This window comes from Elaeis guineensis, chromosome 5 (genome assembly GCF_000442705.2).
Source record: "Elaeis guineensis isolate ETL-2024a chromosome 5, EG11, whole genome shotgun sequence".
NCBI lineage: Eukaryota > Viridiplantae > Streptophyta > Magnoliopsida > Arecales > Arecaceae > Elaeis > Elaeis guineensis.
The window spans coordinates 113,387,012-113,412,947 of record NC_025997.2 but is presented as its reverse complement, the minus strand read 5'-3'; the positions used below and the strand labels follow the sequence as shown (position 1 = coordinate 113,412,947).

At 33.9% G+C, this 25,936-nt stretch overlaps 1 protein-coding gene across 1 annotated transcript in view; it reads right to left on the bottom strand.

Annotated features, from left to right (window-relative positions):
- Nucleotides 1-5,372: 5,372 nt before the first annotated feature.
- Nucleotides 5,373-25,936, bottom strand: part of LOC105034771 (phenylacetaldehyde reductase) — a 128,782-nt gene continuing 108,218 nt past the window's right edge. The window contains exons 2-6 of the mRNA XM_073258102.1: nt 17,338-17,507; nt 14,215-14,406; nt 11,775-11,937; nt 9,266-9,452; nt 5,373-5,854 (exon numbers count right to left, since the gene is read on the bottom strand). Of these exons, the coding sequence (XP_073114203.1) occupies nt 5,710-5,854; nt 9,266-9,452; nt 11,775-11,937; nt 14,215-14,406; nt 17,338-17,507 (857 nt within the window). The 3' untranslated portion in view covers nt 5,373-5,709. The remainder of the gene's footprint in view (nt 5,855-9,265; nt 9,453-11,774; nt 11,938-14,214; nt 14,407-17,337; nt 17,508-25,936) is intronic.

The following is a 25,936-nucleotide window of genomic DNA, read 5'->3' as shown; positions in this document are numbered from 1 at the left end:
AAAAAGCATAGTTGCAAGAATTATTGGATAAGAATTTTATTCAACCTACTGTGTCACCTTGGAGAGCTCTAGTGTTATTCGTGAAAAAGAAAGACGTAAGCATGAGGCTTTACATTGATTATAGAGAGTTAAATAAAAATTACTATAATAAATAAATATCTTTTACCTGGAATAGAAGATTTATTTGATCAATTGCAAGGTGTTCAGATTTTCTTTAAGATGGATCTTCGATCAGAGTATCATCAGTTAAAGATCAAAGTAGAGGATATACCTAAGGCTGCCTTCCGAACCCATTATGGACATTATCAATTCGCAGTGATACCCTTTAATTTGACTATTGCTCTAGCAGCTTTTATAGATTTCATGAATAGAGTATTTAAGTTTTTTCTGGATCAATTTGTGGTGGTATTCATTGATGATATATTGATCTACTCTAAAAACATAATGGAACATAAGGAATATTTGAGATGTGTATTGCAAATCTTAAGAAATAAGAAACTCTATGCTAATTGAAGAAGTGTGAATTTTAGTTGGATAAAGTAATATTTTTGGAACATATTATATCTAAAGATGGAATCTCCATATATCCAAAGAAGATAGAGGTTGTGGTATAGTGGAACAGGCCAACAAATATATTAAAAATATACAATTTTCTGGAATGACAGGCTATTACATGAGATTTGTGGAAGAATTTTCTAATATAGCTATGCCTTTGACTTGTTTAACTCAAAGGAGAGTCAAGTTTGAATGGACCGATAATTGTGAGCGAAGTTTCCAAGAGTTAAAGAGAAGATTAATTTCTCCACTAATTCTCACCCTACCCTCAGACAATGAAGGATTCATAATCTAGAGTGATGCTTTTAGAAAAGGTCTTAGATGTGACTGATGCAATATAATAAAGTGGTGGCTTATACTTTTAGACAATTGAAACCTTATGAGTAGAATTATCTTATGCATGATTTAGAGTTAGCAACAGTAGTCTTCACTCTTAAAAATATGGAGACATTATTATTGAGTACGATGTGAAGTGTTTATGGATTATAAGAGTTTGAAATCTATCTTCACTCGAAAGGAATTAAATATGAGATACAAAAGATAATTTGAATTATTAAAAAGATTATGATTATCATCCTAAAAAAACTAACGTAGTTGCCAACGCCTTGAGCAGAAAGTCCATAGGAAACTTGGCTTTCTTAATCACACATCAATAATAAATTTTGAATGATATGAGAAAATTGAGTTAGAGATCGATTGTATGACAGATTACATCAAAATAAAAATAGCAAACTATAGAAAGAATTAAAGCTACTTAGAGTAATGATCCACAATTATTCAAGATAAAAGAATTGGTGGAATCAAGTGATCAATCTGAATTTGGGATTCTTGATGATGGTTCTTTGAGATTTTAACATAGAATTTGCATACCCATAGATTCAGAACTTAAAAAAAAAAAATTAGAGAAGCTCATCAGATGGGATACACAATTCATCCCAGTGGTATTAAGAGATATTGAGATTTAAAAGAGATGTATTGGTGAATAATATGAAAAGAGAAATTGCTTAGTTCATGGCTCATATTTACCATGCAAACAGGTCAAGGCTGAACACCAGAGGCCGATAGGACTGCTTCAACCTCTTGATATTCTAGTATGGAAGTGAGAAAATATCACTATAGATTTTGTAACTGGATTATCGAAGATTTTTGATGCTAATGATGCAGTTTGAATAGTTGTGGGTACATTAACAAATCCTGCATACTTTTTATTAATTAGAGTTGGTTTCAGTTTGAAAAGCTAGCAAAATTATATATAAAAAAAAATTATAAGGCTACATAGAATCTCTATGACAATTATTTCAGATTGGGACACCAGATCTATATCACAATTTTGGAAGAGTTTGCATAAATCCTTAAGGGCTAAATTGAATTTCAGTATAGTATTTTATCCACAAATTGATGGTCAGTCAGAGAGAACTATCCAGATCTTAGAAGATATGCTAAGAGTCTATATTCTGAATATGCAATGTTTATGGGATGAGCACATATCTTTGATTGAGTTCGTTTATAATAATAGTTATCAGGCTAGTATTCGAATAGCACCTTATGAAGTATTATATGGTAGAAGATATCGATCGTCGATTCATTGGGATGATATTAGTGAGAGAAGATTATTGGGGCCTAAACTTGTGCAGCAAATAGTCAAGAATATTCAATTAATTAAGGAACGTCTTCGACCAGTCCAGAGTAGGCAGAAAAAGAGTTATGTAGATGTTCAAAGATGAGAGTTAGAATTTCAAGTCGAGGAACATATATTTCTTGAAGTATCTCATTTGAAAGGAGTTTTGAGGTTTGGTGTTCAAGACAAATTGAATCCTAGATATAATGAACCATTTGAAATTTTGGAAAGAATTGGTGGGGTAGTTATCGAATAGTCTTACCACCTTTGCTTAATAGAGTGCACCATATTTTTCATATTTCATATTGAAGTATATGCCGGACTCAAATCATGTTGTGGAACTTGGGCCTTTGCAAGTCCAGAACGATTTATCCTATGAAGAATATCTTGTGCGGCTAGTGGATCGTAAAGATCAAGTGCTAAGATGCCGTGTTATTCTTTATGTCAAAGTACAATGGACTCATCACACAGAAAGAGAAACTACACAGGAATTGAAGAATGAAATGAAATAAAAATATCCATAGCTCTTCGTCACACAAAAAGAGAAAAACTACATAGGTACCGAAGAGTGAAATGAAATAAAAATATCCATAGCTCTTCGAAAGCACAGGTAAGACATTTTTTTTTAGGGTGGGTGGGTGGGGGAATGTGATACCCAAATCTTTAAAACTGGCCTAACATTAAAAAAAAAGAAATAAGCCAACTTGTGCGTCGCACATGTTGGAAATATGATAGGAAGCTGGAAATACATGGAAGGAACTCCCAAAGGAGATCTGTTCCTTCTTTTGATTGAGAACTCCTCATTTGACTAGGATTTCAAATAGAAATCGGTCTCAAATTCTCTTCAAAGAGGTCTATTTAAAACCTCAATCCCTTAGTTTTTCCTCACTGAAGATCACCATCATTTGGTTGCCCTTTTCTCTATTTTCTGCTTGATATACCGATGTTTTAATCTTACTTTGGCCACGGAAAATCAGATTGATTCTCATTGGAGACTTGGTAAATCCCTTTAGTCATCTTCTCCTTGATCTTCTATAGTTCCTAAGCTTGAATTTTTCTAAATTTTCTGTCAAAAATTTCTTGAAATTCTGATTATTAATTTCTCCTATTTTCTTTCACATTTAGTTCTTGATTTTCGACACCATTTGCCATTGCCAATCATTGGACCAAGGCCGGTTGTCACCATCGTGGTTTGCTTTTTTGGCCACAAGTGTTGCCAGCTAGGGGAAGAACCTCCTTGCTTTGGAAACAAGAGGAAATGATAAAACTCGAGGTCCATCTTCCATAATTAGTTTGATCCTAGTTTGATCTTATACTTGAGATTTAATCCGAAAGGCACACCCAATTTCTGGTTCGATCCTAAGTGAAATTTTGATTTGAGATTTTATTTTAATTAGTTATAAATTAAAATCAATATAAGACTAATTTTGAATGATAGATTTTGAAGGATCCTCTCAAGAGTAATTGATCTGTCCATTCAGTATTTGCATAAGATAAGTAATGAACCATCTTTTCGAGATATTTCATAATTTATTTTGAAAGTAGATAATTAGTCTTTGAAACTATGCATGATTTATGAAACTATATTTTGAACAAAAATTAATCTTTGAAATATTATAATTTATTAATTTATTATAAAATATGCATATATTGAATAAAATTATGATAAATATGTTATTTTGCCAAAAGTGCTTTGATACCCATCAAGTTTGAGCTCTCAGCCTGACTATTTCTGGACTCTCCCAATAGGGTTAGATGTTGGTTCTCTAGATCCTGTCAATAGGAATTATATATTGATACTCTGGACCCTAACAATGAGGGTTATACATTGATTTTTGGATCTTACCAATGAGAATTGTGTATTGAATTTTAGACCCTATCAATAGAGATTATACATTAATTTTTGAACTCTGCCAATGAGAGTTATATATTGACACTTTGATTGAGCTCATCGTTTCTGTTTTGGTCCTGCATAAGAATAAATATGACTGTAGTTAAGATTGTTGAGTTGTATATGTTTTATTTTGAGTTGGATTTATGATTATGTACGTATATGAGTATTTAAAATTTTGAAAAAATTTGATTTGCATTAATTAGCATGAAATATATATTCTTATGATATTCATAGCATTTGCTTTGAACAATATATTTTATAAATATATCAAAAATATCTAATTGAGATATTTATTTCTTACTAGACTATCGAGCTCATTATCTCTCTTTTTTATTTTTTTAAATTTAGATATTTAATTATGAACTTGAGCATTGTTTGGGAAGAAATTTTAGAGACGATATTTGATACTATCAACTTCATTAAATTTAGATCAATTTTTATTTTTTTTTATTGAAACTTTTTTTGATGTGAGATATTTTTGAATTTGGATACTATTTGATTTGATTAATATATTAAAATTTTAATCTTTAATATTTTTAATTAATTTATTATATTATATTAATATTTATTTGAAATACTTTGCATGCTTGTAAAAAAATTCTCCCTTGATGTACAGTGATTGCCGCAATCCTAGGCTCATATGCTTAGATGCTGTTAGACTTCCAGCAGATAGACTTGTTTATAATATTATATATATATATATATATATATATATATATGGTACAATATTCTTTTATATAAAAGATAAAACTAAATAAAAATCAATGGTTAACATGCAAGCATGTGCTTTAACCAATAGCCAATAAAAACAAGCGTTGCTATGGTCATCCAACTCACGACTATCACAAGGTCCACTTGCACCTCTTTCTGTGATCCATTCATGCACTTTCATGGTGACTAAATAGAACAAGAATTTAGGTAGCCGATATGGTAATTTTTCTTCCACATTTCTCATATATGAATAATTATGAAGGACAAAACAACTATTATAATCATTTACGATTCCCAAACTTATGTTGTACAATATATGGCATGCGTTCACATAACACCCTTATTACACCATAACGTCGTTTGCATGATAGATATCCAAATCTTTTACTTCATGTTTTCCTTGTTTAGAGAACAAACCATTATCTCATCTTACTAAAAATGTGGTAGAAGCTATCCAAAAACTAATACCATAATATACCAACAGTTATTTTAGCAAATAATGCTGTTATTTTGTTTCTATTGACAACAATTAACAGCCGATATATTCATTATGATAGTCAATAACAATAATGATGACACCTTAATGAGATAGTATTGTCTTAGAAACCTTCTCATTGAAGGCATGGCATGACGTTCTTTCAGTCATATGAAGCGAAGGTCAAGGGGAACTCAGTGCATACCATATTTTAGCCTATAAATAGCCAGAAAAACACCACTATCAGGCATGAAAACACAATCAAACATGGTAGACTCATAAAAATATCTCCTAGAAAATGTCTCAGTAACAAATAAAGCAAAGATTGCACGGTTGCACAAAACAAAGTTGGGAGTTCTCTTGGTTCAGTGGAGCTAGACTATCTCGTAGTCTTTGTAGTGCCATTAAGCATTGTCCCAACTAACTGGGTGAGCTTTAATTTGCACCAGCCAACTTTTAGAAACTAGCAAACCCCTTCTCCCTTAAGCTTTCGACAGTCTCTTTGATGCTTGTCTCTAGAGGAATATAGTCAATGCCCAAGCTTTTTACCTTTTCCTTTGAGACCTGATATATTGGCACAAAGGGCTTGTCATCTGCGCACCTGCCAGCATATAAAGCATGACAATCAGAGAACAAGTTTTGAAAAAGAGAGCTTTATCTAAGTAGAGATGTACATTTAGATTGAAGGGTAACTCATTAAAACTTATCTCATCAAGAACTAGTAATTGGAATGACTGGCTGAAAAGCAGCCTTAAACCTCTTCACAGAGTAGGAAAGTAGAGAACAAGTTGACAGAGGAAGCAAAGTAGACGTTAATACAAAAATATACATCTGTGCTCTGGAAAAATATTTCAGCATTTATTTGACACTTCAAAGATACGAATAAAAGAAGATCAAGGAAGAGTAATCAAGCATGATGCATGTGCTTTATGATCACAGTGTGAAAACCAAAAAATGTTTCAGAACACATTCATTAGGTAATCAATAACTTATAGCACATACATGGCATATATTTAATTACAGAGACATGGCTGTAATCTTCATCAATAAGATACACAGGTTTTTCTTTCAATGGGGAGAACAGTAATGCTACAGATTAAGCAGAGCCTGACAATAGCAAACTTGAACTAAGAATGGGATGTTCAATTAGGATTTGGATTTGATCCATGTAGAAAAGGTCGCCAAATCAGTAGTTATCCATATTTGCAAGTAGAAAAACTTTAAACTGAAATTATACACAGCTACGAGATACAACTCAAGAAGTTCTGAGATACTTAGGGCATTGGAATGGCCTAATTTAAAAGAAGAGAGCATCAGATGTAGTTAATGTTGTTATGGTTAGAGCAGCTTCTTGTTACATTTGCGCTTTGTGTGTCCAAGCTTCTTATGACTTGGGAGATGTAGATAGCTAAAGATTGAATGAGGAAATTAAAGAGGACAAGTTGGAACCTAAGAGAATCTTGGACAAAGCTCATGAGGTCCAACAAGCTCAAAAGAAGAGACAAGCACAAAGTCATGTCCAATGGATAGTCAAGCACGAAGTAGTATCTACGACAAATAAGGTTGTGCCAAGAAGGTCGTAGAGAGAGAACATATGCACCAAGAGAGAGACAAATCACCAATAGATGGCAGCAGGTCATCCTAAAAGCCCTGCTGCTATTAAATAGAGTATAGACACTACATAAAGTGGAAAAGGACTAAACCATGGTGTCTGCAGTAGCTGTGCTTGGCTGCACTTAAGAATCACATATTAGTAGATAATATGTCAATTTCAGCTTTTCCTCACATTTTGTACTAGTTTCAGCTTAAATTTACCAAAGCTAGAAAAGTAATACCTTTGAGTTTAAGCAAAGAGAAAAGAAAGAAACAAAAAAAGGGTCACATAAAAAAAAATTTGGAAAAAGAATGAGAGATCTAAAACATAGGTTAGCATGAATTACAGTTTCCTTCTTGGAATCATGCATGGATATTTTGACATGGTGATATAGATAAAAAAATAAATATGCTCACACAGTCATTTATTACTGTAGATACAAACACAAGCTTTCAAGTTATAGTATGAAATAATGTTGCTCCCCAAAACTAGGGTTTGATTTTTCTGATGAAATCTGTGTAGTTTCAGTCAAAATATGCTCGAATAAAGCTCAGGCAAGTCTATACTTCTTGACTCTGCTTGGGTATGATAAACCAAGTAGAACAACTTGGATAAACTAGTAATTTTCAACAGGAATTCAAACCATTATACAAAGTTGTAATGTGATTTGACATCTCTTCAGTTTGAGCTAAATCGTTAATTGAATACTTGGTAAATAATAGAATGTATCTCTACATATGTTGACTCACACAATCAACAAAAAGTAAATTTGGTAGTCGAATCACCTCCATATGGTGGACGCTAGGAAGCATAGATACCAGTACGCGATACGGATATTTTATGGTATGGGTACATTGATATGGCAAAAATTGAAAAAATCACGATACGGGTACGGCTAGATATTTTATATTTTTATTAATATTTGGATATATATAATATTAGAATATTAATAAAAATATATCAAAAAATTGAATCATATATATAATATTTGAATATTAATAAAATTAAGTTTTCAAATCTCAACTAAATTTATAAATATCATCATAAAAAACAAACAAACATTTGCAATTAATGAAAAGAAAAAAACTAACAGTCTAAATAAATAGAAGAAATCAAAATAGTAAGTTTTGATAATCAAGTGATAATAGTTTCAGCTGCTTCATTCTCTGTATCATCAGCAAAAAGCTTCTCCTCCACATCTGGTTCATCAAGGGACAAACTTGCAATCTCAAGAATGTAGAGATAGGAGTATTGGTGTTGAAAGAAAAGTACCAGCATCGAAAATATACTCGATGCTAGTACATGCCTGAAATAGGAGTACTCATACTTCATAGGGTGGACGTGCCAGCATTCTATGAAATTATGTGACCCAACTACAAAAATTAAGCGATAAAACAGAAAACAAAATTTTATATCAAGTTGTTAGTGCTAGCCCATATTTCAATCAAAATAGGCTCAAATAAAGCTCAAGCAGGTCTATACTTCCTTGACTCTGCTTGGGTATGATAAACCAAGTAGAACAACTTGGATAAACTAGTAATTTTCAACAAGAATTCAAACCATTATACAAAGGTGTAATGTGATTTGACATCTCTTCAGTTTGAGCTAAATCTTTAATTGAATACTTGATAAATAATGGAATGTATCTCTACATATGTTGACTCACACGATCAACAAAAAGCAAATTTGGTAGTTGAATCACCTCCATATGGTGGACGTGTCAGCATTCTATGAAATTATGTGACCCAGCTACAAAAATTAAGCGATAAAACAGGAAACAAAATTTTTATATCAAGTTGTTAGCACTAGCCCATAGCAGATTAAACTCAGAGGTTATGCCTATAAGCTTAAAACTTAATAAAATATTTACTTAGTGCATCAAATGGTATGATACTTGAGGAACATATTAGACAAACAATGTCAGAAAATATACTCCATTACTCACAAGATATGTTGCTATTGCTGTGACACTTCCCATGCTAATCCCATCTTTGATTGTGTATTGCTATATGCACAGACAATTTGCAACCTCAATATGGATTGGGGTTTGCAGCTTGGCTAAGGGTAAGAAAGGAATGAATTGCTAGATTCTGGATGAAGATAGGAAATGGTCCAAAAACATTAGCTATGATATTCGGTCATAATCCAAGAACAGCAATACATGTTCTAAGACTTGGGTGTTACAATTTTTTTTTATGATATAGACCTACTGAATAGATAGAAACATAAAAAGGCAAGATAGAACATTGAAAAAGAATGTAGGACAAAATGCATAGAAACCGCATACTCCCAATGAGAAAAAAAGAATAACAAATTAGCAATTAGCAAAAGAGTTATTTTTCTTAAAAACAATATGGTTTCTAAAACATATGCCTCAGCAATTACATAAATCCAATGCTATTGAAGACAGTAACTTACTTCTCTGGCAGCTTAAGAGCAGGATATTGTTCATGCAAAATCTTCACAAGCTCTGCATAGTGAGCAACTCTTTCAACTAAACAATATCTTCCACTTGCTAAGGGAACCTCAAATGCCAGAATATGTGCCATGGCAACATCTTTGACATTAACCCACCCAAAACTTGCATTTGGATATGTAGAAGATCCTACAAATGATTCAAGAAGAACTTGTTAGATTTTAATTCTCTTCCTTCATCAGAAAAAAAAATTTTGTCAAAAAGAATAATCTAGATTCAATAGAGCATGTTTATAACATTAAAGTGAAGCAAATCAAAGAGTTCAACAAGAAGCATGGTTCAAAATTCTATATGAATGAAACATTTATCTGGAGATTTTTCATTATTAGGCCTATAGCAATGAAACTAGACATCTGAACAATTATCAACTTATTTTTGGCCCATTTTGGATAAAACCACTAGACCTTCACCTTGGCATTTACTTTCCTCTCTTTTTACTTTAATTAATTTTATGGCTTATGTGTTTTGATAAATGTTCTATCGGTTGTATATAAGGTTTGCTGTGCTAAACTGAAGCTCGAACCAGTTTGCTGGCAGCATGGATTGGTTTGCTCCCGGCCATTCCATACTGGGCCCAAATTGGCACAATAGAGATAGTTGATAGAGGACATGAGGAAAAGAGAGAGAGGGGGGAGGGATGGAGAAAGAGAAGAGGGAGAGAGGGCCTTCGATGGTCATCGAAGGGCTGCCAGAGGCCTGTGTACCCAATGAAAAATCGGATGAGGCGCTGCACCCTCCTCTTGATCGAAAGAGGGGATTCAGAAATAGGAGCCCCTGTTTCGATTTTTTTATTTTGCTGATTTTGGCTGAAGTCGGCAATGTGGTTGCCAACTTTAAGTGAAGTCAATGGCTCTCCAACGACCTTCAGAGGCGCCCCCCCCCTGGCGCACTCACTCTTTTCCTCTCTTTTCTTCTCCCTCTTCCCCTCATTTTCCAGTTTCTCATTTCGATTGTCGGACGGCCCGTTGCCTGCACGATGCAGTACACCTTAAATCGGGTGATTCAGGATGGTTCTGCAATCCTTGATCTTATATGGTATACTTTCTTTTGGTAAACCCTTTTATCTTACTTTAGATATGATGGCTATCACAATTTTTCTATTTGTTCTTTTACATTTTTAGTGTAATAATAGTTTATCTCAATAACTCTCAGAAAGTATAGTGCTAATCGAGTGGAACAAAGGAAAAGGATTCATGTAGCTGACCGCAACTAGTTTGGGATTAAGGTTTAGTTGAGTGGAGTTGAGTTTAGTTCAATAATTAGTGTTTTAGTTAATAATATGAATAGCATTTTATAGTTTTTCGGTCCAAATTATAAAAAGCTAAATCAAAGATAAAAAATAAAACAAATTTTATATGTTGGGTTCGAACCTGAAACTGGAAAGACTAAAAATCAGAGCTACAAAAACGTAATGCCAGTGCACATGTATATAGTGGAGGAGCTAGCCCCATTAATAAACGCCAATGGGCAAAGCTTAAATATAAGAGCCAACTTACTTTCACTTCAATGATTTTTATTAAATCATTAAACTATCTTTTATCAAATAACATAAACTTGCCGTATTGGTTTCATACATGTTTGATATTATGATGTTGCATCTAAATAAGTAGTCAATTAAATGTTTACTGCATGTTTCTCCATTTGACTTATTGATATTTTTAAGTGTTTTCTTTTTCTTGGCACTTTTTTTTCCTTTTTCAGGAAGGAGCTCATATTATTGCTGTGGAATGTTGAGCTAAAAATGGAAGAGTTTTTTTTTTTTCCACTACTGTTGCTGCTGTTGTAAGCAGCTTGCTCTATTGGATGTTTTTTTTGATTATTAGCATTGAAGGAAACTCTAGATCATTATGCCATGAGAGCATAATGCCCTAGCAGAAGCTTCTTTTAACTCATTAAAGGAATTTAAGGGACATAAAAAATTGAAATGTGTTGAATGTTTCTTTTATTAGAATCTCAAGTCAATGTTCCGCTTTCAAGGTAAACTCATATGTGATCAATGGTACATGGTTTAAGAGCCCTCTCATAAGCTAGTTTACACATGGCATTAGTACTGACTTTTATCTTGTCAATTAATATTTCTTTTCCAAAACCAAATTTTGGGAGATTTTTTGGACAAAAATTCTGATAGTTCCCTGATACCAATTTGGTAACAAAGTTACATTTTCCTTTTTCCTTTTGGAAAAAGGTACAATAGTTCCATTGATGATAGAGCACATAAAGAATAAGGCTTCAAATCCCATGACTTCAAGCATGCAAGTACCTCTAGACTTGCCATAGTCATTCTAAGTAGCAATAAGTATGGCCAAATTTTTTCCCGATGCCTTGAAGCTGATGTTTCTTTTTGTTCAAAAAAGCATACTTTACCATAGGTAGCTAAACTGAGAGAGTTAAGTATTGGTTACTGTTTACCAAGATTCAACAAATATGATATGTATCAGGAATTTTGCATACCATTTATCAAGTTCAGGATTGCAGCAGCACTCGTATTTAGAGTAGGTTGCAGAAGAGGACCTATGACCATTGCTGGATTTATTGTTACCATGTCAATAGAATTATCCTTTGAAAACTTCCAAGCAGCCTCCTCTGCCAATGTCTTCGAGAGTACGTACCACATCTAATAGAAACTGATAGGTTAGGCAAAATATTCTCGAAACAGATACCACTAACTTTGTTTAGTCCAATACAACTCAAGAAGTAGAGTAACTTACCACTTGCAGTACTCTGGAACAAATAGCACCTAATACCTCTAAGCTATTCTAACATTTAAAGAGGAGCATAACCATAAATTTTATTCAAGTTACCGCATACAAACACTAAACATAATTATTCTTTTGTCTTATAAACTATCACATTGCAATTTTGCATTACCAGTATTATCAGAAACCTTCATCTACAACATAAGATAATGAACTGTAAGCTTTTAACAGAGTATAGCCTCACTAATAATCAATTGGCATCATATTACAATGAGAATAAACAATAATTCAAGCAATAAAAAAATGTTAAGGGAACAAAAAATACAAATGACCAGCTTTATCCAACTTATCTGGTCAGTTTGTTAGATCATGTTGAAGGAATTCAATATATCTCATGATGCTTCACGCTCTGGATTTTACTTGCAGGATATAGACCGTTCCTTAATCAACATGTCTTATCTAATATAAACAGGTTCAGCCTTATGAATTAAAGTGTGATTAATCAATGTACAAATATGTTTCATGACAGGAAACTGAATTTTATATGGACCGTCTATAAATTGGTGCAATATTTCTGCTACTCGCAACTTTTAGCGTAAAAGAGGAACCCTGCCATGAAACTTAGAAGGCCTCTTGGCTGGTAGGAAAGGCTATCTTACCAGTTATGCACTTTATGCTCAAGCTTGTGCAACAGGCGACCAATCCTCAGTCCAAAACCCAGACAAACTGAGAAGGAATTTAGGTTCATCATAGGAAATTGTATTCATCTATAGGTCCAGAAGTACAAAACCAAGAGCCCAAATTGAAAATTTATCAAGTATCAACACACAAGCATATATGTACTTGACAAAAACGTTTTGACATCTAGAAGTATATTTGTAGAAAGATCAGATCCTTACATTTTGAACATGTGCCCCAAGCATACAACTACATTTGTGGGATAAGAGGATAAACAATTAGCAAATATGATAAGCGATAGAAGATAAGAGCAATCATCCACCTTCACAAAAATCTTAATTATGTATATTTTTCACAGCATTTGATCATCAATTCGTCATACATACAGTTATCAAAGACAGGACTGATAGTCACAGGGACATGAGTTCTCATGCTAACAAATATATTCATCCATAAAACATTAATGTTTGGGAGTTTTCTTTTTTCTACAATTGCATATTTTTTAGAACTATGTATATCAAAAAAAAAAAAACTTATATAAATTATTAGATTACAGTTGACAAAACAAGGATACTGTAGTCAAATTTATCAATAGTCAGGGTATTTTGATTCAATAAAATGTGAAATATGGTACAGAAACCAAAAAAAATCTCCATAAACTTAAATCTAAGCTGTTTCAGTAAATCATTTTTCTCAATAAAATATATGTTAATTGCATGTCACATGCTAATAATAATAAACTACTGATGTCTAAGACTGTATAATGCTTATATGGCACATTTTCCAGGGTGAAAAAGTTAAAAAAAATCTCTAATATTCATGGAGTATTATTTATATTTTGGCATCTCCACACACATTACCAGGTAGTAGAATGCCAACTAGACATATGAGGCATGCATTTCTATATTCATAAATCTATACATTTCTCTTAAATTATTAAATCAAGATACATGCAGACACATGCTACTTAAATGTGGGAATGGAAACATGGGCTTGTATTGATTATTTTTGTTGATAGAACAACCCATATGTTAGAAGGTGGGCTACACAGTGGCTGTAGCCTTCTCCCAACAAGGGTCAATAGATTGGGCATATAGTCCACAACCAATCTATTCTTTCTACCAAATCTAACATATCAACCCCTTCACGCAGTGACCCATACAACAACTATGTCATGTTTGATCCACATCCATGCATTGCATGTTTTTTAACTTCATATTGATGCCACCAACAAATCATACATAATGCAACACAAAAACATGATCTGCTCCAAAGATGACATCACTTATAAGATTTTGTTGTGTCCTCTGATGAATATTCTAAGGAAATTAAAAGTTTCTGCATGGAACATTGCAAAAAAGGATCAGGGAAAAAATAATTAAAGTAGCTAGTTTTCTTTCTTGCATATGTTCTCAGGGAATTCATGTCACAACCATGTTTGATCATACAACCTCCATGCTGTCTCTATCCAGATATGATTCAAAAAGAGAAAAATACACCTCAGTATCAGCTCATACCTTTGCCTGCTTACAATACTCTGCATTAGAAAACCAAGTCTCATCAACTACCACATCAGGTGTTAGCGGTCTTCCATTGCGTATAACAGCAGCCATGGATGATGTTACGACCAATCTTTTAACAGAAGGAGTTTTAATGCAGGAACTGAAAACATTGAGTGTTCCCTTGACTGCTGGGTCGATTAATTCAGCCTAAATGTACGATTGAAAGACAATGCTGTTAAAAAAGTTATACTTGCCATCATTTAAGACAGTGAAAATAAAGAATATTATCCAGGCACATTGGACAGAAAACAATTAAAAAGTTAAGAAGTCTCCAGTAATCTTATCCAGTCCCTCATATATTACTGCATTATAACACAACATAGGCAAGAGAGCAAAAGTATTTGCAGTCAGCATGAAATGTTCAATTAGTCAGACACACTTTCAGCATACAAGGCAAAAGTTAGTCTATTCTGAATATTATTATCCTGCACGGATAAAGTGGCCAGATATGCAAGCAGCATCAAATGAAGAATGTGGAATTGCATAGGCATAGTTCAGTACACATAATCAATCCATATGACAAGCCTCATTTTATTGCATGAAACTTTTGTGCATGAAATTGAATCTAGGTTGCAAACATGCAACAACCTGAAATACATAATCAAAATATAAAAAATGTAAAATTCTGTAACACTTGCCCAAAACTTAGTGACTAGTTTCTGTACAAATAGATGCAAGCAGACAGAGAGTATATCTTTTTTCCTTTTTTTTTTGAGTTGTTTTTTTTAGTCCATGGATAGTTATGCTTTTGATCTTTAATATTTATGATTAGTGTCTATAAGTCATAGTTGAGTCAAGGAAAATTTAGTAATTAGAATCGTACTAGATAATAGATAGTTTAGATGTCTTTACATATAGGGTCCCATAGTTCCATGGTTCGGTTCTCCAAATTTTGAATTTTTGTTCTTAACTAATTGAGGAACTATTTTTCTTCATGTTTTAGTTCTATCTTCTTGTTGGAGTATCTTTAGGAAAGTAGTTTTCGATCCCTCTGCCTCCCCACCTTTAAACCTATCTTCTCCAATCCTCTGGTGCCACCTTAGTCACGCTTGGTGCCACCTTAACTTGCTCAGATGTTGTCTTTATCACTATTCAATGCCACCTATATCTCCCTCCGAAGCATTGCTACAAAAACCTGCTGGTCCCATCTATAGAAATCAAATGTTGCCACTTCAACCCCTTAGCCATGACGTCCTTAAGTCCTCTCTGAAATTGCCGCCTCAAAGCACTTTTGACCTAGCCTCCATCCCTTCAGTCCTGGTACCTCAACCAGCTATTATTCCCACCACCTAACCTCTATGGTGCAGCCACCTTAATTAAAGAAAATAAGAATAGCAAAGAGGATCATCAGATCTATACAACTGTTGGTGATCTTTTGCTCCCATTGCCTCACCTGAGAAGAAGAGAAGTCAGCAGTCTGAGTTTCAGGGTAAACGGCCCCTTCCCCAGTCCGAGTCAAATTAAGTTGTTGACCAGGTGGTTCATATAGTTGAGCTGCTCAATTCATAGGTTCAAATGGGTTTTAGCTAGATACAAGTTTTGACTCAACCTGGCCTACCATAGCTAGCAGGTGGCCAATCAAACAGGTAGACCCAGCTACTCCAACCAAGTCTCAAAATATTGGTATTAACTCATTGAGTGTATACACAAGATTGCTGTCTTGATAATCTCCACAGCCATAAGCAGCCTATGACCCATATGGTATGGGTATGGTGCATGTGAGGCATCATCTTCCAGCGACTACTACTCTATGTAGCATGGAGAACCTTATAAATTGAATTTTACAGTTGGTATATTTGGATGGACCCCTCTATAGTCGTATTATCAATCAGAAGACACATCTCAGAGCCCCAGCTTCAGTGAGACATCCCAGAGCAGTTATAACTCAGAGAATGTACCTTATAAGATAAGCATATGGGACTACAACACTGCTTGGTTAAAGGGAAGAGCTGATGTGCCTTCTGATTATGCTAATGATCCGGATATCTACGAGAGATATTGCCACTCGACAAGATTTAGATTTGGCATGTATGTTGTATTTTAGATGCATGTAATTGATTGTATCATTTTATGTTTTGTATCTTGCTAATTGGTTTTAGGATATTTTAAGTTGCTTCTTCCAACATGCAAAGCCAGGACAACTGGCTTTTTCCTTTACATTTAGGTTTCAGCCTGACACTAATGCAAAAGGCTCGGGTTAGTAAACCCAATGACATATATTTTCAGATTTGTGCCTTCCCAAGGTAGTATTGTTTCAGAGCTTATGTCAATGATGCAGAAAATCACTCCGCAATGTCAAGAAGCATCATTTTGGATGTACTGGGATGACAAGAACCTCCAAAACATCAAATTAGACTTAAAATCATTCAAACCCCTTACCCCCCTCCCCACAAAAAAAGATTACTTTTCATTAAAGCTTAAAAAATTTAAAAATATAGTGTGCCAGTTGAAACCGACACGCCATAATGTACTGTGTTGGTACGGTATCAAACTGGTACCTTACCGAGCTGGGCATCAACCAATACGGGTCCTGGTACCAGTTCGGCTAACCTTGGTCTTCCCCATGTTGGTGCTACCTCGTAAGCCCTATCAATTCCTTCCCTATTTTGTGTTGTTTGAGGTTGGATCGAATGAGGTTGCCTATCCCACCTTTCGAGTTAGTTGAAAATTTAAAAATATTTCAGACTTCCCAATATTCTGCCAATTATTAGTAACCCAAGGTTCCCACATTTATTAAATGAGAGAGAGACCCATCATGGCAAACACATCATGGATGACCGCTAAAATAGATGCAGGAGTGCATACTCTTAACTGGTGCTCCAATGGAGAGGATTTTCCTTCAATCAGTGGGGCCTCTAGCGCATGAGCTCACTTAGTACAAAGAATACATTCACTCCAATAGTAGCTCAACACCAGCAAAGATTGCACAAAAAACTAAAGAAATTATGATGATACTGCTTTTCTTCTGTAAGATTAATAAGTTAGGAGCAAATTCAAACAGTACATTATTGGAAAAAATGTAAACCTATGGAAAAAATAATAACAACGTTATTTTGTAATAGAGATAATAATATGAACCTGTGGATCTGTGACATTTTCATAGAAAGGAGATGCTGTATGAAAAACACCCTCACACCCGTCAACCACTGAATCAAAAGAGCCCTCTTCCAATAAGTTTGCTTTAAACAAGTGCAGTCTCCCATTGGCTCCTTCCAAGGCATGCAAATGCTCAGTTTTCTTTGGATCAGCTAATAAACATCACATGAAAAATATAAAGATAAGAGATCAAAATTAGTTTTTTGCAAAATTTCAGCTCTATCATATGTCCTATGATAAGTGGTGGCATGCATGCTTGACATGGATCAAAGACAGGATTTTGCAAAAGAATTAGATGATGATCAGAATATTGCCTTTTTCTCCACAATCCATTAAAAAAAAATAATAGAAAGAGATTGTTCCATTGACAGAACAAGAAGTAAACAAAGAACACAAGAACTTAGGATTTCATGTTCGAAGCCCAAGACTGATACAGGCATATTTATAGGAAAGACTGAAAGAAACATCGCATAGTAAAAAGTGCTATCATGTAAGTGAAAAGCAGGAGTGCTTCTTTAAACTTAATAGAATTTTAATGAAATCAACATCATTCTCAATCTGCCTCAACTGAAATAGAGAATCTATCTTGCAAGAACCCTTTCCCTCCAAGACATCATCTTTTACTCTATTTTACTCATGCTTGGCTAGGATGTCATCGATAATAATAAGATATCATAACAATCAACATGATATCATAGAAAATATCAAGACGTCATAATAATGGAATGACATCTTTTTGCATCATATGAACAGTTATTAGGAAGTAATATTACTGACACAGGATATCATACCAAGCAACACAATTTCATAACATTATCCGGGATGTCATAGGATTCACAAGAAGTCATATAAGGCATCGAAAAGTAAAAATAGTCTTTTTTCTTTGTTCTAAGACATCCTGAATAATATATATGATTTTTTGAATCTTCATATGATATCCCGTTGGTTATTATGACTTCCTGTACCTTAAAGGGACAGAGTATGTTTGTCAAGAGAAAATTAAAAAAAAAAAGCTGAGCTGCATTAAATGCCTGTCCCATTATTAATTGTGCTATATGGTCCAATCCGATAAAGCAGTGTGTTTTTTCTCTACTATGGATGGTGGACAAAGAATTGTAATAACCAAGCTTCGGGCCCTGGGTCAGCCTAAAGAGACCCGGACCCATAGTTCAGAGTCTTCTTCTCTCTTAATTCGAATGAACATTAGGAATGCCAGGGCTTGCTTAACTCGGACTAAAAACCCTAGATTCCATCTACAGAGGAGATCTCTTCCTCCTTCGGATTCCACTACCGATTTCTCGAGGAATTTCCACCAATTTTCAAGCTTTTCTTGTTCATTTTCTATCAAAAAACATCACTAGAGAACCCATTTTGGCCTTGCCAGACTTTGGTAAAGAACCTAAGATTATCTTCTTCTCTGTTTTTTTGGTCTTGTGGTCTCGATATCTAGCCATATTGTTGCCGGATTTCATTGTGATGAATCTTTCATGTTTTGAATTGTTGCTTCCCTATTTTGAATGCTTTCTTCCCTAATTTTTTTTCTTTCTCCACCATCGATCACCCTGGCCAGTTGTTGCCATCATAGTTGTCATCAGAGGTTGAGCCAAGGCAGATGCTTGCCATTACCGCCGGCTACCTTGAAGTCTAATTCATTGGATCAAAAGCAAGGTTGCTTTTCCTGTTTCTGCTGTTTTCTGTCTTTCCACCTACCACCATTGCCGCCAACCACCATGCCACCGGTCACCGCTATCTCTGTCATTGTCGCAACCTCGCGAGAAGCCGGACCTCCAGCCCACACCCAACATTGCCACCATTGCCGTTCTCCACCTTGGCTCAAGCATCTAAGGACCTCCCTATGTTCTCTCTTCTCTCTTCCCATCTCTTATGGCTTGGTAGACTCAAAAAAGAGGATCCTAGATTTCCTTCTCAATGGACCCAAGTTGACCCAGTTGTGGAATCAAATGGGTGACCACCCATCTTATTGGCCTACAACCTAGCCTTCATTGGCTATCCATGGACCCATCATTAACAAAATCTAATCTGCTACCTTATCTTGATTGGACATCCGTTTATTGATTTGAAGGATTTGATTATGCTGTTTGATTGATTTGGGCTGCTAGATGCCGCACCTAGTCAGCCTTATCTTCCTTTTTGTACCAATCTCCTTTCATGTCAGCATTTATTTTTGTATGGAGGAGAAATCAACTGACAAGAAATGTTAAGGAGATTGACGCTCTAATTCCTAAATCAAGATAAATCCCTAAATCTTTATTTCTTAATTAGCCATGTATTGGATAGAGTCGAGAAACTTGGGACTAAGAATAATTTAGATATTAAAGCTTTGAACATAAGAATCTAACAATAATTTATTTTTTCTTATACTGATGGTTGACAAAGGATGAGTTAGAATTATATTGATTGATTGGACATGCTAGGCATGGACTAGTAGATGTTGTGATCGAGTTTGTCATCAATAGAAGTAAGAATTTTTGAATATTAATTACGTATTTATATAAAAACTATTTTTATATGTTAGTGATTTTGCTCTTTATGGTATTTGATAACTACTTATTAGATCCTTATTTAAGTGTGTGTGTGTGTGTGTGTATCATATTTTATTGATCCTTGTTTGGGTGGACTCCGGTATTTATGTGCATTGAATTGTGCAAAAGAGTGATATTGAAATATTAATATTTAACAAGCATGTAATTGAATTGTGTGACTGAATGTTGGGTTGTGGTGCTTTGGTCTAGCCACTTATTAATGCCTCACCACAAGTTGAAAATGTGGTACTTATTGATGCCTCACCACAAGTCGAAAATGTGGTACTGTTGATGCCTCGGCATAGACCGAAAATGTGGTTGCGGTAGTCTAGAGTTGAGCACTTATAATCCTTTAGACTAGTCACTTTGTTGATGCCCAGCTAAGGGCTGGAAATATAATTGTGGTAGTTCAAAATTGAGCACTTATGGTGCTTTGGACTAGCCACTTTATTAATGCCCCACTACGGACTAAAAATATAGTTGTGATAATCCAGTGTTGAGTACTTGTGGTCCTCTGAACTAGCCATTTTATTGATGCCCCATCACAAACTGAAAACATGATTGTGGTAGTCCGAAACTGAGCACCTAAATATGTTTGAATCCGATATATGCTAATCAAAGATAATCATCTGATGTGAAAAGGTATGTGTTTACTACGCATGTTTTATGATCATGATATTTTGTGGCATACGATTTATATAAGTACCATCCAATGATAATTTTTATTTATTATTATTATATTTATGTGGCTGTGTGAAAATTTTTACTGGATTGTAAAGCTCAAACCTCCTTCTTTCTTTTCTTTTTTCAGAGTTGCATGATGCATGTATTTGATTATGTTTAGGATCATGGTTGAAATGATTGAATAGATAGTTCATTATCAATACCAATCGGGTGATTGACTTTTGTCAATTGTACAAATTTTTGTTATTTATTAATATAGAATATTTTGTTATGAATTGAGACCATTAGCGTTCATGGAATTGAGATTGCAATAGATTTTAAGGTCTAGCCTTAGAGAGTATGCAGCTGTGTCGCATGGCTAACCCTGGTGCTGGGTTTGAGGCATGATAGTCACCTTATTATATAGAATAGAAAAGAAGCATCGCACTCGAGGCATAGCACCAAGATGGTTGAAGTAATAGAAGTAATGCTCTCACCAATAGAAAGCTAGTAATCATACCATGCTTCTCTAAGACATCAAACTTCTTGAAAAATAATTCTCCAACCAATTTCCAGGCATCGTTTTGCTTATGTGAGATCTACACTCTACACTTATATGTCTCAAGGCAATCTGGACCATTTGCCTCAATAGAAGATATTCAGCCATCTGTAGCAAAATACTGACAGAAAAAAGCTCCATATCCCAATTAAGACTTGAACTTAAAGTCCTTGCAATCTACTTCGCTGTTGCCACCTCTCTTATATTTTTTCTCTTCATTAAATATGTAACAAACTTATGAATGCCTTGCAAATTGTTAACTTCAATGAAATGTGCATTATGGACAAAATTCTCACATGCTGCTTGGCATCCTATTAATGTCAGACTCTGTATTTCCAATATCACAAAAGTTATTTTCTGAGAATAGCATCATTCTGTCACAGTGCTCCATTGTTGCATTATGTACTTGTTTTCGTCCGATATCAAAAGCTTAGACATATAAAGAATTTATAAAATTTTTCTTCTCAATAATGTACACCTGATTCAAAATGCTATCCTGCTCCACTCCTATCCCAACTTCTAGACGTCTTCAAACCCCTTCTAAGCAACTAATGTTGCTGCTGAAGTTAGTTTAATTAACATTACATTAGATATTTCTTATGTTTCTTCTTCTAACTACAAACAACAAGCTTATAATTGAATAAGCAAACAAACAGTCTAAATGAGTGGATCATAATGTTTTATAAAAGACAATATTACTACAAAAAGAAGATTTCTGCATGTTCTACATACTTTATTTTTTTTTAAACAATGCTTTAGAGCTCTCACATATGGATCTAATTATGATTCCAATTTAGGCTAATTCGATCCTGACCATCTGATGCATGTTTCCTTAAAAAAGAAAGAAAGAAAAGAAGACTACTCTACATGTTTGCGACTCTATTCCTAAAAAGTTGTAAGCATTTTAAAAATCAAAGGCACCTACGCTCCTTAAAAACCTTCAAATCCTGTTACATGCCATAATAGGAGCTACCGCAAATATGTTCGATTTGTAGCCTTGCCACTTTGCCATAAGATATAAATGTAATACCCTGGCTCATACTACAAGGTATAAGTGTGGTTCTATTTCTGGCCTAGTTATAGGGTATAATTATAGTCATAGTTTGAGGCCGTTGAGTCGAATAAAATTTATTTCAAACCAAATTTATAAGAAACAAGTTTGCAATATTAAAAATTGGATTAAATTTTAAATCAGAAGGTAACTCTAAATAATAAGCATTAGATTTAAGTTTATGAAAGATGCGAAAGGGATCTGTTGATCTTATATTTGATTTTTATAAATAGTAAAATATTTGAGTATATAATTGGTACTAATAAAATATTTAAGTATTTGAAGAGAAGTTTCAGGAAGCTAGAACCGTATGTCGAAGAAACTTGAAGCTTTTATCTTAAAGATTCAAAGAAGGAAGAATTTAAAAGCCAAGCCATGTAATTTTCTAGTGAAAAAGGGCTCGAGCCAACTCCTAGAGGAGTTAAGCCAACTCCGACACAGATTCAACATTTGGCACAGGCTTGGAGTCGACTCAAGCAAACCTTGAGTCAATTCTAATATGCAGACTAGTATCGACATAGACCTTGAGTCAACTCTCTAATATCTCGAGTCGACTTTCTCAGAAAAGATAGAGAGGCTATTTTTTGGACACAGCGCTCGTATCGACTCCCCAAGACCTTGAGTTGACTCTCGAAGATCTTGAGTCAACTCAAGCAAACCTTGAGTCGACTCCACAGATATTGACATCTCTAACAACTAGTTTTCAGAAAGCTACAGATTTCATCCAAAAAGCTCCAATGGCTATTTTCTGACTTCTAACGGCTATGAACCCATTTTCAATCATCTAACTTAATTTAGTGGGTGTCTAAGTCATTATTAAAGTCGGAGAATAAAAGAAAATCACGATACATAAGAAAGCAACTAAAACAAACTTGAAAAATTCCGTTTCAACCTTACATGAGTTTCCAACAAGAGCTATTCCACTCCATCCACTCAGTTTTCTTGTGCAATTAAGTCCTCCTTAAGAGAAAGAAGAGAGCATTTGTTGCAAAAGCTTTCCAACTTCTCAACTTATGTATCAAAGACACAATATCTGCTCATTAATGAGTTTGTAATTGTGTTATATTTTTTGCACTATAATTTCTGTGTGCTTAAAGTTTCAATTGAAATTAAAACTTAGGAGATAGGCTCATTTAAGTCTAAAATTAGATTTATATAAGTCTATAAGTGATCTGGAGATAGATTTTAGTTGGTGAGCCCACAAAATCAACTGGATTAAGATTATGAATCCAAAAAATAATCTTGCTATAATCAAGCGATTATAGTGAAATTATCAAGAGGATTGCTTGAGGAGTGGATATAGATATTGGGCTTGACATCGAATCACTATAAGCTTGATTATTTATGTGTATGATCTAGTGTTTTAGATATTTATATTCTTGCTTTAAATTTCTACTTATGAGTTCACTACTTCCATCGCATACATTCATCCAAGTAGTGCACACACTTGTTTTAGTTTATAAGACTTTAAAAATCCAATTCACTCTTCTTCTTAGGTTGTATCTCTAGATAACAAGTAGTATCAGAGCAGAAACTCTCTTTCACTTATTTATCTTATAATTTAAAGGATAAGATAAAGATGACAACCTAATTAAAGTCTCTCTTACTAAAGGATAGTCCACTATCCAACATCTTTTATTTAATAGTTCAAACTACACATATTGGAAAGTAGGTATGCGCATATTCATTCAAGCTTTTGATTATAACTTATGGAGCATCATAATCAATGGACTATGCATTCCCACTATTACTATTGATGGTAATATTATCTCCAAACTTGAAAAAGATTGGAATGATATTGACAAAAAAATGGCTCAATTGAATGCTAAAACAATGAATGTACTCTATTATTTACTTGATGCAAACAAATTCAATAGGATTTTTGCTTATATTTTTGGCTAAAAAAATATGGAATAGACGTGAGGTTACCAATGAGGGTATTGATCAAGTAAAAAAATTTAAAATCAATATATTAGTACATAAGTATGAGTTTTTTAAAATGGAACCAACTAAAAAATATAATTAAAATATTTACACATTTTATTAGTATTATAAATGAGCTTAAAAGCTTGAATAAGTCTTATACTAACAGTGAACTTGCAAGAAAAATTTTTAAGCCTTTTCTTTGAGGTTGGGAGGCAAAGGTAACAGCCATATAGGAAGCAATGGATCTCAACACTTTACCTCTTGAAAAACTTTTTGGTTCTCTCATGATATATGAGTTAACCATGAAGTAAAATATGAAAAAGGAGGCCAAGAAAAGAAAGACGGTAGCTCTCAAATCAATAGCCAAAGAGAAAGAAGACAACGAAGACTCTGAAGAAGGTGATGAAGATAAGGAGCTGGCTCTCATAACCAAAAGATTCAGGTACTTCATGAAGAAGAAGAATCCATACTTCAAGAGGAGACCATTCTCCAAAGAGAAGCCAAGCACAAATACAGAGAAAGACAAAGATAAGGAGTCACCCATATGCTTTGAATACAAGAAATTAGATCACTTCAAGATGGACTGCCTTCTATTAAAGAAATTCTCCAAAAAAATGAAGAAGAAAGCGATGGTGGCCACTTTGAGTGATAGTAAAGATTCGAGTTCAGATGAGGAGGCCCAAGAAGCGATTAATCTCTACTTTATGGCTCAAGAAGATGAGGTAATACCTGAAATTCAAACTGATTTTACCTTTGATGAATTATAAGAAACATTTTATGATTTGATTGATGAACTTAAAAAATTTATCTTGAAAAATAAAAGTCTTAAGTCCTCAAATCAAATTTTGATCAAAGAAAAAGAGAAGCATTTGAAAGAAAAAGAACATATTTTTACAAAAAATTAGAACTAAAAGAAGGAATTGAGAAATACAAACCTATAGTTAAAAAGTTTATCTTAATTTTTGAAAAATTATAGATGATATTAAGTAACCAAAAGGCTATTTTTGATAAGGCTAGACTTGGATTTAAATCTTAAAAGAAACAAAAATTTTTAAAGAATTTCTTTGTGAAAGAATCTTTCTCTTCCCCACAAAACTTTGCTTGTTTCTGCAGTGGTAAAATTGGACACCAAGACTATAACTATAAACTCAGAAAAATGAAAAATGATCAAAGTTTCAAAAGGGTTTGGGTTCCCAAAAGAACCATCTCCACTAACTAAAGGCCTCAAGAAGACTTAGATACTTAAAACCTCTATTTGATTTTTATTTATAGGTGTGTCTTGTAGCCAAAGCAAAGAAAAGAATGTGGTATTTAGACAGCGGCTGCTCAAGGCATATAATGGATGATAAGATGCAATTTATCATTCTTGAATCTAAAGAAGGGGGAGTGGTGATCTTTAGCGATAATGGTAAAGGATATATCATTGGGATTGGTAATATATGTATCACTCTTTCCACTTATATAGAAAATATTCTTTTGATAGATGGTTTAAAGCTCAATTTATTAAGCATAAGTCAACTTTATGACAAAAAATTTGAAGTAAATTTTGAATCACTTATATATATAGTTACTAGTCCCATTGATAATGGCATTATCCTAATTAGACATAGGTATCAAAATATCTATATGGTTGATCTAGATGATCATTCCATTAAGAATGGCCGATGCCTAGTTGCAATAAATGCTAAGATTAATGAGAATAGTTGGTTATGACATCGTAGGTTAGAGCATGCTAGCATGGATTTAATTTCTAGATAATCAAAAGAGATCTTGTGAAAGGTTTTCCAAAACTTAACTTTGATAAAAATAAAATTTGTAATGCATGCCAACTTGAAAAAT